Consider the following 14,501-nt stretch of genomic DNA (forward strand, 5'->3'; position numbering starts at 1 on the left):
ATATATATATATATATACATCCTTAAACACTACGTACTGTTTGTTTACTGGTATGTGATGTAAACTAATAAGTAATAAGTTCACAAATTAACTTTACACTTGTATCAATTTCAGGCTGATGTTTGTCATGCGTATCAATTACTAAAAGGTAATGGCTTGAACGATGAGAACATAATCGTGTTCATGTACGATGACATTGCTAATAACACATTGAATCCAAGGCCTGGTGTCATTATCAACAGTCCGGATGGGGACGATGTTTACAAGGGTGTACCAAAGGTATGTTAACTAACTAGTTAGTCACCAGTTTTATGTTCCTGTATATTTATTAGTATGACTTATATAAGAAATCAAACAACAATTTGACCATACACTATTTTAATTAGGATTACACTGGAGATGATGTGACAGCAGACAATTTCTACGCTGTGCTTCTTGGAAACGCCTCAGGGGTAACAGGTGGAGGCGGGAAAGTTTTATCGAGCGAACCTCAAGATACAATCTTTGTGTATTACAGCGATCATGGTGGCCGTGGAGTCCTTGGTATATATTCCATTAATCTCACCACAATTAGCTAATTTAATTACTAACATAGATATTGATTATAATGGTGTTATTACTTACTATATATAGAGATGCCGACCCGACCTAACGTTTATGCTAATGATTTCATCAATGCTTTGAAGGTAAAGCATGCAATGGGTACTTACAATGAGATGGTACGAATGAACTAAGAAGCATTTCAATCTCCTTGAATATATATAGCTAACCATCAACGACGAAAAATTAATCTTCAAAATGTTACAAAACGTACGTGTAGGTTATATATATAGAATCATGTCTAAGTGGAAGTATTTTTGAGGGTCTTTTACCTGAAGATCTCAACATTTATGTGACAACTGCATCAAACGCAACTGAGCGTAGTTGGGCCACATATTGTCCTCGTACGGACCCTCCCTCACCCCCTGGTTTTAACACTTGCTTAGGTGACATGTACAGTGTTTCTTGGTTAGAAGACAGGTATTAATTTCTGATCTTACTACAGTTTTATTTTAGGGACAATATAATTTGCTTCACAAAATTATTAAAGCCGGCGTTGTTGATCACTAACTTTATTTTTTGTGACTTTATTCTTTTAGTGATTACGAAGATTTAGACGAAGAAACATTGGAAGAGCAATACTTGAAGGTTTGAATCTGCAAGGATCTCCTTCATGAGTTTTTTTTTTTTTTTTTTTTTTTTTTTTTTTTTTTTGAATGATTAAAAATCACAAAGTATCTGTAGACGAAGACGAGGACATTAAATAACAAAGATCACAAGGGATCTCATGTGATGCAATATGGCACACAAATTATCAGCATTGAGACCGTTTCGGTGTATCTAGGTTCTTATATTTGGAAACGGAACTCGAATCCATTCCAATCTTTTGAGTCCATGGGTGTTGTCAACCAAAGAGATGCAGATGTTTATTCAATGTGGCATCAGGTATTTTTATTACAAAACACTTCTATCCATTCATCCTTAGTATAGTTTTTTTTTTTTTTTGGTTAAAAAAATTGATGTAAATTTTTTGTTCACAGTACAAGAGTTTAACCGAAAATTCACAAGAGAAAGAGGAATTACTCAAGAAAATTAAGAGAATTACATCACATAGGGCACATTTGGATAATAGTATTGATATAATCCGGGGCAAGTTATTACAAGGAGAAATAGCAGTTAGGCCTAGTGGAATGGCCATTGTGGACGATTGGGACTGTCTTAAAACCATGGTAATTAAACAAACCTAACTTCTTCGGGTTAATTTATCTTCATTTTGGTTACTATTTTTCTTTTTTTTTTCTTTTTTTTTTTTAACTATATGAATGTTTGAATGATGAAGGTGCGAACTTATGAGACGCATTGTGGATCATTGACTCATTATGGTATGCTTCATACACTATTTGCTGACCTGTGCAACAATAATATTAGCAAGGAAGCTATGGATGAAGCTGCAAAGGCAACATGTAGCTCGTACGACATGGGACAATGGGATCCTGCAATTGTTGGTTATAGTGCATAATCGATCTAGAATAATGGTAATAATTAAATTAATAATTAATAAGCAGCATGGAGTACGTTGTTCTTCGATCATGTCCCATATATGCATCTACCTTTGTAATTTGTTCCTACTTTTGTTTAACACAGATTAAAGATCGAATTCGTGTTTCGATTGAGTTTGGATTGAAATACACAACAATTTAGGGAAAATTACACTTGAGAGAAAAACCTAGTTACACCTAAGGAAGAATGTGAGTTATGGCTAGAAGGCTTAACTTGTACATTGTGGAGAAAGTGTTTATATGCTCACACTTTCACCACTTACATCATAAAACAAAGTCAAATGTACACTTAAAATTGGTCAAACGTACATCATATATTGTTTGACTTAACATTCTCCCCCCTTGATGTGCGTTTTGAAGAAACGTCTTTCTTGATGTGCGTTTTGAAGTACTTTGAGCTCAAGTTTCTAACTGCGAGACTGTATCTTGAATTTTTATTATTTACTTATGTAAATTCAAACCAGATGGGGATAAGTGTGGTAGATTCATTCGTGTCAAATCTTGGGGGGTGCTTGTATGCAAGAGGTAATACGGGTAATGTCCCGTAAAATGATGTCGTAATCGTAGGGTAATGGAGTTTGTTTGAGTCTCACTAGCTAGCTACCGTCACACAAATTGGTGTCGTAAAGGTAACTCGGTATTGATTATATATGAATTAATCACGATTAGATTAGGAACAAATTAGGTTGAGTGTATGTAATGGATGAATGGAAAGTACCAGCTACCCACATGGAGGTGGCATAATGGGCGTGTTGGGCACATTGGTCAAATAACATAATGGGCATGTATTATCGATTGTTTTGATATACACGCCCATTATGTTATTTGACCAATGTACCCGACCCGCCCATTATGCCACCTCCATGTTCTGTTATGTTCTAATGTTGTACTGGCATACCTGCCATATTGTTCAGTATGGTGGTGTGAAAATTACTCAACCCGGCGAGTTGATTGAAAATACAAAATTTCAAGGCCACAAAAGATATGTACGTACAAGAGAAATGATCGATACCTATAGACACAAAAAGGGCTTAAATATCATTCCAAAATTGAAAGTTAAATGTCAGAAATGTGTGCTTTAAATTCACTGGTGCCATTTTCATATGCAACTTTTCAGTTTTGACTTCTTAAGAATCTGTGTATGTTTGTATAATATATTCTTTAATTACATGTCTATGAACATATGTAGGATTTAAAGGATGACAGACTGGCACATCTTTTGAGTTTATAAGAATCTGTGTATGTTTCGTATTTTACTTAACTTCTTTATTTTGTAATATTACATTGGTTTAAATAAACTGGATCGATGAAGGTAATTATTGGGTGTATTCCTAATCTTGAAGGTAAATTTAATAATACTTACCTATATGCACTAAAAGACCCCTTAATTTTGTGTCGTTTGATTAAAAGGGATCGACACCAGCCTTTTCCCCCTAATTAAACACCATTTCTCCCTTCTTCTAAACTAGAAAAATGAGCCCGCGCGATGCCGCGGGGCCTTTGGGTTGCGTATTTATAGTTAACGGAGCGTGTTATAGGTGTGTATATGTATTGAATATAGTCCGAGGTATTGAACGTTTTTTTTTTAGTGTCCGTTTCGCGTATAGTTAGTCCCGTTGTGTTCGTAGGATTTTTTTGAGTTGAACGGTGGGCTCGGAAAAATTTAACCCGCATCGAGCGAAAAGATAGGGCCCGTTAAAAATTCGGGTGGAGTTAGTTTTTTTTATTTTAATAAAATTGTATATTTACACTTTTTACCCCCAAGAAAAAGTAAGTTTGAGGGGTCCTTGTGTAAATTGAGGCAAAGATGAGGGGGCGGATGTAGTGTGAACGCAAACGCAAAACTACATTATAAATACATTGAAACTACCAGAACTTGTGTGGCTATTAGTATATGTAGGTAATAATTAATCACTCTTCACCACCAACTAGGGGTGTGCACCATTTAGTTTCAAACCGAATATCGAATCGAATCCAAACCAAAAAAAGCCAAATCGAATTTTTTAAACGGTTTTCGGATTGACCGAAACCGAAACAGAATTCGTAATTCGGTTTTTGGTTTGGTTTGTGGTTTTGAAAAGTTTCAATTTGGTTAACCGAAAACCGAATTAAAAACCGAATTCAAATTAATAACATTTTAAAACATATTTATAATTATAATATTTATATATTTATATTGTATTTGACGTATTATTACATTTTTATTAAACAATAAACATGTTATATATCCTATATACTTAAATTAATTCCACAACCGTTTTTCTTAATTTATATGTAAGTTTATGCTGGTTAGGATTTTTATCTAGTGATTTTCGGTTTTAACCTAAACCAAACCGAAATAAAATTTGGTTTTCGGTTCGGTTTTGGTTATGGTTTTGATATTTAAATTTGGTTTCGGTTTGGTTTTCGGTTTTGATTTTATAAGTTTCAAAACCGAAAAAACCGAACCGAAAAACCAAAAACCGAACCGATGAACACCCCTACCACCAACACCCGCCAACGCCACCAGTAGTAACTGCCGCCGCCACCAGTAGTAACTGCCGCCGCCACCAGTAGTAACCTCAACCACCACCACCACTGCCGCCGCCACTGTCATCACCACCTGATTAACTGTCGTTTATTTGTTAAAATCGGGTGACGATTTGGAGTAGAAATTAGGGTTTAATGTTGGGCCGCAATGGCCAGAGTCGCCAAATTGGGGTTTAAGGCTTTGCATCATCGTTTCTCTTATGATTGTTATTCAATATTTTCAGCAACTAAAGATAGGTAACTTTTAAACTCTAATTTCTTTTGGGTATTTCAAGTTACGACTATAAAACTGAGTAATTAGTGTGTATTCTGAATATGTTTGTTGCTTATTTAGTTCATAGCTTTTTGTTACTTCTATTTTTATTTGACATTGTTGATTGTTTGAGTTTTTTTTTTTTTTTTTTATGATTTTTTTGTCTCATACTCGGGACTTTCCTGCCGGAAAATCCATTGTCGTTAACAGCAGTAAATAATCTATATTGATGCATTGTTGTTTTCCGTTTTGTTGTTAATGTGGAAGCAAACTGATTGAGTGTGGTTTGTTGGATTAAAAGGAAATTTTTTTTTTTTATTAGTGTCCACAAGGTGTTTGTAAAACTGTCTGAATGAGTTTTTTTGGAATCAACGATACATTCAAACGATAAGCTGCTTTTTGTGGAGGTTATTGTATGTGACACCATAACTAAACTACAAAGTTTTGTGTTAAAAAAATCCACATAATAATCGTAATGGATATCGAAGAAAACAAATGAAGTTTCCAGGTCTTGGTCAATTTCTGAATTGAGTATGAGTTTGAAATGTGTAATACGAAAATGAGCATACTACTGGTAACTTTTCAAAATGACTTATACGTCTATATCTATTATTTATCTATAAATTCTATATATAAAACGTATAAAAACAATTGTACTTTACCAGTCAATTTTGAAAACTTTCATTATGAAAGGTTTTTATTTTTGTAATGTAAAATCTGTTGGAAAATCGTGTGTGTACTTTTACCAAAACAGATTAACGCAGCGGATAGTTAAAATAATAATCTTTTATTATTTTATGAACAAAATTTAACAAGATTAAATTTTCACTTATTTAATGAAACATGCACATGATTAACGATCCCAAAAATCCAGTTACACCATAATAATTGTCAAGAATATAAATCATAAGATGAGTAAACGATATACCTTTCTTGAAGAAACTGATTGAAGGAGAGAAACCTTTCTTGAAGAACCTGATTGAAGGAGAGAAACCTACGATCAAAAATATGACCGTCTCTTTGGATAGTCCACACTACACTTCAAACAACGTCAATGGATGCTAGTCCAAACCCAAGTAATAATCAATCAACCTTTGATTAATATTATGAACCCAAAATATGTAATATGTGTTTTTCCTTTTAGTTCATCGAAAGCATTAGAATGATTCAAAAATTACTTCGTAATATGATACACATATATGAATATATAATATATCCCATTTGTTTGGTAGCATAAAGTAAATCAAAAGAAATCAAGATTCGTTTGTTTGATAGCAAAAAGCAAATCAAAAGAAATCAAGATCATTTTCAAATACAATGCTATATTTTAAAAAGTCGTATTTCTCAAATACTTTAGGGGTAGTTTATGAAACTTATAATTAATAATTTCAATCATGTCATTTTCATGTGAATAGTAAATTAATTAATTTCAATTCACCTTTTGAAAATGAAACGTAAATCCAAATTATTAGATCAATTATATATCATAAAGTCGTATTTTACAAATACTTCAGGGGTAGTTTATGAAACTTATAATTAATAATTTCTATCATGTCACTTTCATGTGAATAGTAAATTAATTAATTTCATTTCATTTACTATTCACATGAATAGTAAATGAATTAATTTCGATTTACTATTTTGTTACTTGAGTAATATATATACATCATATATATATTTTATTTGACGTCTAGGTGTATATGTGTGTGACCCCGAAGGCTCAAATGAGGTTGGCCATATAGTTATATGTTGTACCTTGCACATTAATCCTACAGACTCCCACTTGTGCATGGCACAACACCAAGTAACTATACAAACAATGATAAGCGTCTAACAACACGTCATTGTCCCCAAATTCACGTGAGGATAGTTTCTCGAAACTGTTTATGGTAAGTGTTAAATGTCATTCGTCCTTTTGTTTCAGATACTTTAGTTAAACTTGAGATATGGATCATCGGTCATTCTCATTTGTTTAACAATTTTATTTATCGATCTTAGAACTGAATTAGATCACCAAATTAATTAAGTATCATCTTAATTACATCTGGGTGCGGCCACACAAATATCTTATTCATTCATCGAGGAGCTCAAAAAGTATCTAACTCCAAACATTTTAGAGGAACAAATCCTATATTGCATACACGTGTCTATCACGAGCTTTACATTATACCCAATAATGGCCTTTATAACAGCCTTATTCAGGACAGCGTTTAACCATATCAAAATACAATGCTACACTCATCAAGACGGGCGTGCATCTCAAGTCTAAGGACACAAAGACATAATCACTAAAAGATTCACTACTGACTACGATCCATGTAGTGACATCTCATGGTTGGGTCATTCCAATATTCATCATCAATGAATACATATGAATTTTGGTCTCAACAAGTTAACTATTCATCATCAATGAATATAACCAAAATTTCACATTAATCTTAATTCATGTTATTCCCATAACATGACCGATTATGGAGATTTTGAATAATCAACAATTATTCATGGATTAAACATGCTAATATAGAACACAGTGATATAAATGAAAACGACCATATCAAGTATGTCAGTTCATTAATATAAAACTGCTTAATGTTCCAAAAATATCCAAATATTAAATTACAAATGAAAAAGATCAGCAGCATAACGAAGTCCAATATTACTAGCATGATCATCATGCTTGTTGTGCATCATGGGCTTCGTGAACGGGTCAGCCACATTATCATTTGTATGAACCTTTAAGAATACTAATATCATTCCTCTTAATGACTTAATGAATGTAGTCAAACTTTTGAAGAATGTGCCGGATACTTTTATATACATGTGATTCTTTCAAAAGTATATTAACACTCGAACTATCACAGTACATATTATAGAAGATTAAATGTTGTGTACTACTCTGAGTATAACAACGAACTTCCTTACCCAGACAGCTTTCTGAGTAGCTTCTCAGTCAATAATGTATTCTGTTTTTGTTGTAGATTGTTCAATAGTGCTCTGCCTAGAGCTCTTCCAATCAAATGTCTTGCCCATCATGACAAAGAAACAACGTGACTGGATCGAGAATCATCTTGATCAGTTTGGAAACTAGAATAAGTATAAAACTTAATACTTAACTCTTTTTCCAAACCACCGTAAACCAAGAACATATCATTAGTACTATGCAAATACTAAAGAATATTCTTAACAACAATCCAATGTACTTCACCCGGATTATGTTGACAATGACTCGTCAAACTCAAAACTAACGAAACATCGAGTATAGTACATATCATGGCATACATAATGGATCATATAGCCGAAGCATATGTGATACATTTCATTTGTCTCATCTCATCTACTGTGATAGGACTTTTGAGACTTTCTCAAGGTTATGCCCTTTTGCATTGGCAAAGCTCCATGCTTGGAGTTTTGCATGCTAAATCTCTGCAAGATAATGTATGTACTTTGATTCAAACCAATAAGCCAATTGGATCTATTGTATAGATCCTCATTCTAATAATATAAGTAGCTTCATCAAGATCCTTTATGGAAATACATTTTCCAAGCCAAGACTTGACATCTTGCAAGTTGGAATGTTATTTCTAATAAGTAATATGTCATCAACATATAAGATCAAGAAGACTACTCTGCTCCCACTAGCTCTAATGTAAACTCAGAGCTTATCTTGGTTTTGAGAATTTATTTTCTCATTAAACTTAAGATTCTAGCTCCTGGATGCTTGCTTTTATCCATAAATGGATTTTAGAAGCTTGCATACTTTATTAGGATGCTTAGGATTCATAAACCCTTCCGGCTGAACCATATATACGTCCTCGCTTAGGTCGCCATTTAGGAAAGCGGTTTTGACATCCATTAGCCATATTTTATTATCATGAAAAGCAACCATGGCAATAAGTATCCTAATTGTTTTAGGGCTCACGACTGGTGAAAAACTTTCATCATAACCTTTTGTCACCAATAGAGCTTTAAAAGTGTTTACATTACCGTCCATATCAGTCTTCCTTTGAAGACCCATTTTTACCTCATTGTCTTACAATTGGGTAGAAGATCAATCAAGTCTCATACTTGATTATCCTTCATGGACTGCATATCTGTATTCATAGAATCTAGTCATTTTCAGATTCAGAATCTGATATGGCCTCACACAGCTAGAGGGTTCATCATAATCCCTTAGTTGAGGTTTATCTGAATTAATCAGATAATTAAACCTCATAAGCCGATGAGCTCTACTAGATCTATAAAGTGCAGGTGTAACACGTTCTGGCTTACCAACAGTGTGCTCAGTTTCAACGTGTGGATTGTGATGTCAAAGCAGAGGGGTATAAAATACTATTAAATTTTAGCAGAAAATACTATTAAATACGATACAATTTTACACAAGATATTTATTTATTTATAGAATGGATATACTTAAACCTTGCTACAACACTTATAGGCAGTGTACCTAATCGTACAGTAGTGTAGTTTTTAGTAAGTCCGGTTCGTTCCACAGGGAAATCTTTAAGCAAAGCTCAACGCTATATTAGTTTACTTTTATAAAAATACAAATATATATATAAGTGATATTATTATTATAAAGGGGGGTTTTTACCGTTTAATGACCGGTTTGTCGATTTTAAAACTTTAGTCGCAGTTAAAACCTAATGTAAAATATAAAATAAATACAAGACTTTAAATTAAAGCGTAAAGTAAATAACGATAATGAAATTGCGAATAATAAAAATGCGATAAAAATTAAATTGCGATAATTAAAAAGTACGATAATTAAAAGTGCGATAAAATGAAATAACAATAAATAAAAGTGCGATAATTAGAAGTGCAATTAAATATAAAATAAAGGAAATAAAATATGATATAAAAGAATTATGCTTATTTAAACTTCCGTAATCATGATGTTTGACGTGTTGGTTTTAGTTTTATGCCCATGGGTTAATTGTCCTTTGTCCTGGATTATTCAATATGTCCGTCTGGTTTTTGTCCATAACAGTCCATCAGTCATAAATATAAATTGCAAGTGTCCTTGTCAAATTATTATTATACCCGAAGATAAATATTCCAACTAATTGGGGATTCGAATTGTAACAAGGTTTTAATACTTTGTTTAATGAATACACCAGGTTATCGACTGCGTGTAAACCAAGGTTTTACTACTTTGTTAACAATTACACCAATTACCCTTGAATGTAATTTCACCCCTGTTTTAATTATTCTAGTGGCTATTAATCCATTCCCGTGTCCGGTTAAATGAACGATTATTCGTACATATAAATACCCCGCCCATCGTGTTCGATCGAGTGTATATGGTAATTTATAGGGACGCCCAATTGTAAATCTTTATATTAACATTAACAAACTTTCATTTAGTTAAACAAATATAAAGCCCATTAATAGCCCATAGTCTAGTTTCCACAAGTGTCGTTCTTTTGTCCAAACCCCAATTATGGTACAAAGCCCAATTACCCAATTTTAGTAATTAGCCCAACATCATGATTACTTCGTTTTAAACAAGCATAATAATAACTTAGCTACGAGACATTAATGTAAAAAGGTTGAACATAACTTACAATGATTAAAAATAGCGTAGCGTTACACGGACAGAATTTCGACTTACACCCTTACAACATTCGCTAACATACCCTTATTATTAGAATTATAATTAAAATTAAAATATAAATTATAAATATAAATATATTACGTATATATTGAGAGAGATTGAGAAAATATGATGATGATTTTGATCAGAATTCGGGTTGATTTATAGCCAGGAATGATTTTTGGGGCTCCGCGACTCGCGGCCAAATACCCTTAAAACTCCGCGAGTCGCGGAGAGGTATTTACAGTTTACACCCTTGGAGTTTCCTGCTGCCGACGGTTTTAAATATATATATATAATATATATATAATTAATATAATTAATTATATATTATATTATATTTATATATATAGTTAACTTGTAATTTTTAGTCCGTTGCGTCGAGCGTTAAGAATTGACTCTGGTCCCGGTTCCGGATTTTCGAACGTCCTCGCGTACAATTTAATATCTTGTACTTTGCGTTTTGAATCTTGTACTCTTGTGATTTTGAGACGTTTCTTATCAATAATTGGAACCTTTTTGATTGTCTTTTGTTCTTTTGAGCTTTTTGGTCGTTTGCATCTTCAAATCGTCGAATCTGTCTTTTGTCTTCACTTTTTATTATTTAAACGAATATCACTTGTAAATAGAACAATTGCAACTAAAAGCTTGTCTTTCTTGAGGAATAATGCTATGAAATATATGTTCGTTTTTAGCATTATCAAATATTCCCACACTTGAGCGTTGCTTGTCCTCAAGCAATATTGTCTTGAAATACTAGAATCACTTCTTTATTCTTCACACTTTGTACATCAGTGATTTCTATACGGCGGTATAAACAATGGTAGTAACGATATGGTTTACAGTCCCACATGACTATAAAAATTTAGATCCATTAAGGAAATTGGATCTTTATGAAAACATTTGATCTTTTGAAAATTAAATCTAGTTTTTACCCTAGATAAGTTTTCCGGAATAACCCTTTACCGGTGTTTGCAAAATATTTGTGGGTTTGGTGGGTTTCAGATTTGAAAATTTTAGCTCAAAACTTGCGGTTTTGTGTCACCCACTTGCTAACCTTGTATTTGGAAAGCAACACGTCCAGTTTACTTGTTCCGTATATTACCTTTCGGCAAACTACCGTCCGGTTGTAAAGGAAAGCGTTGAACAAGCAACTGTTAAGGCAATGTCCCGTGACATGCTTTTGATTATGGTCTATAACGTGTCGGACGCAATTACTATCCTTGGTAGGAGCAATAGTAAAGCTCACCCTTATAATTTGTCGGTCTGGCACAAGGTCCTGTCTTTGACCATGCTATGCAACCACCGTTCTTACGGTTGACACCCAATTTGATTCAGGTGACCTAATGAATTCCAGGTGAATTCCTAGGATTTTACGTTCAATGGTAATGAACGCATTGAAATTAGGGTTTTCAGAAAACAAATCGGTTTGTATTTTTGATCAAAATATTTTCTCGTTTCAGCTCGAGTTTTAGATATCATTGAATTCCATGAGTTTGAATTCTCAATCTTTACGGTCAATCTCTAGGATTGAGTAATATCAGTCTTAAAAGCTGATTTTTAATCTTTAAGGAGATTATCCTTTCTGGGGATCTGATTCATTAGTCTTATCCAGCTAATTTGCACGGTGCCTCCCCATTGTACGAGATAAATCCTTCTCATGGTTAGGATAAATCTGACCACTTGGCGACCCTGTTTAATGCTGAGGTCCGTGGATTTCCTGCTGATTTTAGTGATGACTTTTTCTAGATTTTTCGTCAACCTACAGCTGGTCTGAACGACAACTTCATGACCTAAATCAAGAAGCGCGTGTCTTTTTCGGAAGACTTTACTTCCTTTTAATGATGGAATTGATTCATCGTGTAGATCCATCTCTTCTTTTCTTTCATCGGGTAAAACAGTTTAGTTTAGTTCAAAGCAAAAGTATTTTCAGTTATTTGTTACAAATATATGTGACATATGTTTAAAATAACTTGGTAAATTTTCCCACACTTGGCTTTTTATTTTTCTTTTTATCGTCCTCTATTCCATTTTAAATGAATTTTGACGTTTTAGTTTGTTTCTCAATTTATGTCCTTTTTGAGGTAACAATAATTTCGGTGTTAAAACCTAGTTTTATCGTTCATAAATATGTATAAACATGATTTTGAATTCATTTAATTGAAAATTTTGAAAAATTTTACTAGAATTGGGTAGTCAGTATATAAGACCAGGGCTGTTCTTTATTATCAGAGAGCACTAGATTCTAATACAACTACTGCTTTACTAGTATTTTTAATGGTAACCAAGTGTTTAATATAAAAATTTTAAAATCCGAAAGAATTTAATCCCTTCCCACACTTAAGATCTTGCAATGCCCTCATTTGCAAGAAATCAGTAACAATTTAAATTATTGAGGGTGATTTGTGTGAAAATGATTAAATTTTTACCAAAGTTTCCAAATATATCGGCGTTTGTTTGCTGAATGATAAATGGTGCACATCATTTGTTCATTCCGTCTTGTTGTTATTTCACATATATTTTGCATCTTTGTCGTCAAAATTAGTTGCTTTTGCTGAACTTAATGCCAGTCTTTGAAAATGCGTTGTTTTACCCTGTTATGTACATAAGATAAATTGCAAACATATATACATATTTTTGAAGTTTGGTATATTACCCCACATTCAAAAATTATTAAAATATAAGAATAAAAGTTAGATAATTATAAAAATGATTACAATATTAACAAAAATATTAAATATATCAATAATTACAAATTACAAAATAATAAAAAAATAAGTAAACTAAGGATGATATTGGTACCAATAGGGATTCCACGCATAACCATAAGTGCTATAGAATGCTTCGGCAGGGTCATACGTAGGATATGGTGGCTGCATCTCTATCGACCAAGGAGGGAAGACGGGTTTCGGTGTAGGAATATAGTTTCTACCTATATGTTGGCAATGCGCTATGATCTGGTTCTGATGAACTTGCCAATCTTCAAATGCTCTCTGTCTAGCATTTTCGTATTCCTGAGAAGCTATAAACCTATGCATTTCTTGCATCTGGTTCCCCCCTCCTACATTACCTTGTTCCTGGTTTCTCTCTGCCTGTGGATGTCTACCATTGTATCGTACTGCGGCGTTATTTCGCCGCTTCAACACTTTCGCACCATGGTATACATTTAAACCTATAGTGTCGCGGGGTTCCGGCTCTTCTACTAATAATCCCCCCCGACTTATATCCACACCGAGATATTCACCAATCAAAGTAATAAAAATACCACCTCCTATTATGCTATGTGGACGCATCCCTCGAACCATAGCTGATAAATAATAACCCACACAATATGGTATACTTACAGCGCTGTGTGGGTCTCGAATACACATATGGTAAAACAAATCTTGTTCATTTACCTTTTCTTTGTTTTTACCCCTTTGTGTAATCGAATTAGCTAAAAACCTATGTATTACTCTTAATTCGGCTCTATCTATATCCAAATAAGAGTAGTTTCCCCCTTTGAAACGGTGGTGGCTTGTCATTTGACTCCACACACCGTGTGTATCAAAATTCTCATCTATTTTCCTACCGTTTAGTATCAATCCTCTACAATCGGCAGACGCTAATTCCTCAGGCGTATATATACGTAAAGCCTGAGCCATGTCCAGTAAAGACATGTGGCGCATCGAACCGCCTAACAAAAATCTAATAAAAGAACGATCGGTTAAACTAGCTACCCGATCATTCAACTCTATACTACATAACAACTCTTCACACCATACTTTATATACAGGTCTGCGTATGGTGAATAAACATATCCAGTCATTAAAATAAGAATTACCATACCTCTGTACCAGTAATTCCCTAATTGGCCCGGCCAATTCTACAGCTTCCAAGGGTCCCCATTCTATGACCCTTGGTACCTCAACAACCTTGGAATGAAGAGTATGCAAACCCCGTTGATATTTTGGATAATCTATCCAAAGTCTGTCAAATCGCAAGTTCGGGTGCAACTGTTCCAAGTGCATATCTGAAAAGGTCATGA

General features: G+C 33.6%; 1 protein-coding gene across 1 annotated transcript; it reads left to right on the forward strand.

Moving 5' to 3' along the window:
• The first annotated feature begins 183 nt into the window (after window positions 1-183).
• On the forward strand, window positions 184-2,270 carry LOC139839682 (vacuolar-processing enzyme beta-isozyme-like). The gene is made up of 8 exons (XM_071829815.1): window positions 184-279; window positions 387-543; window positions 634-719; window positions 821-1,020; window positions 1,140-1,188; window positions 1,285-1,485; window positions 1,581-1,769; window positions 1,880-2,270. The coding sequence occupies exons 1-8, from the start codon at window positions 184-186 to the stop codon at window positions 2,057-2,059; spliced, it is 1,158 nt and encodes a 385-aa protein (XP_071685916.1). The 3' UTR covers window positions 2,060-2,270.
• The last annotated feature ends 12,231 nt before the right edge of the window (window positions 2,271-14,501 follow it).

This window comes from Rutidosis leptorrhynchoides, chromosome 4 (assembly GCF_046630445.1).
Source record: "Rutidosis leptorrhynchoides isolate AG116_Rl617_1_P2 chromosome 4, CSIRO_AGI_Rlap_v1, whole genome shotgun sequence".
Classification (NCBI taxonomy): domain Eukaryota; kingdom Viridiplantae; phylum Streptophyta; class Magnoliopsida; order Asterales; family Asteraceae; genus Rutidosis; species Rutidosis leptorrhynchoides.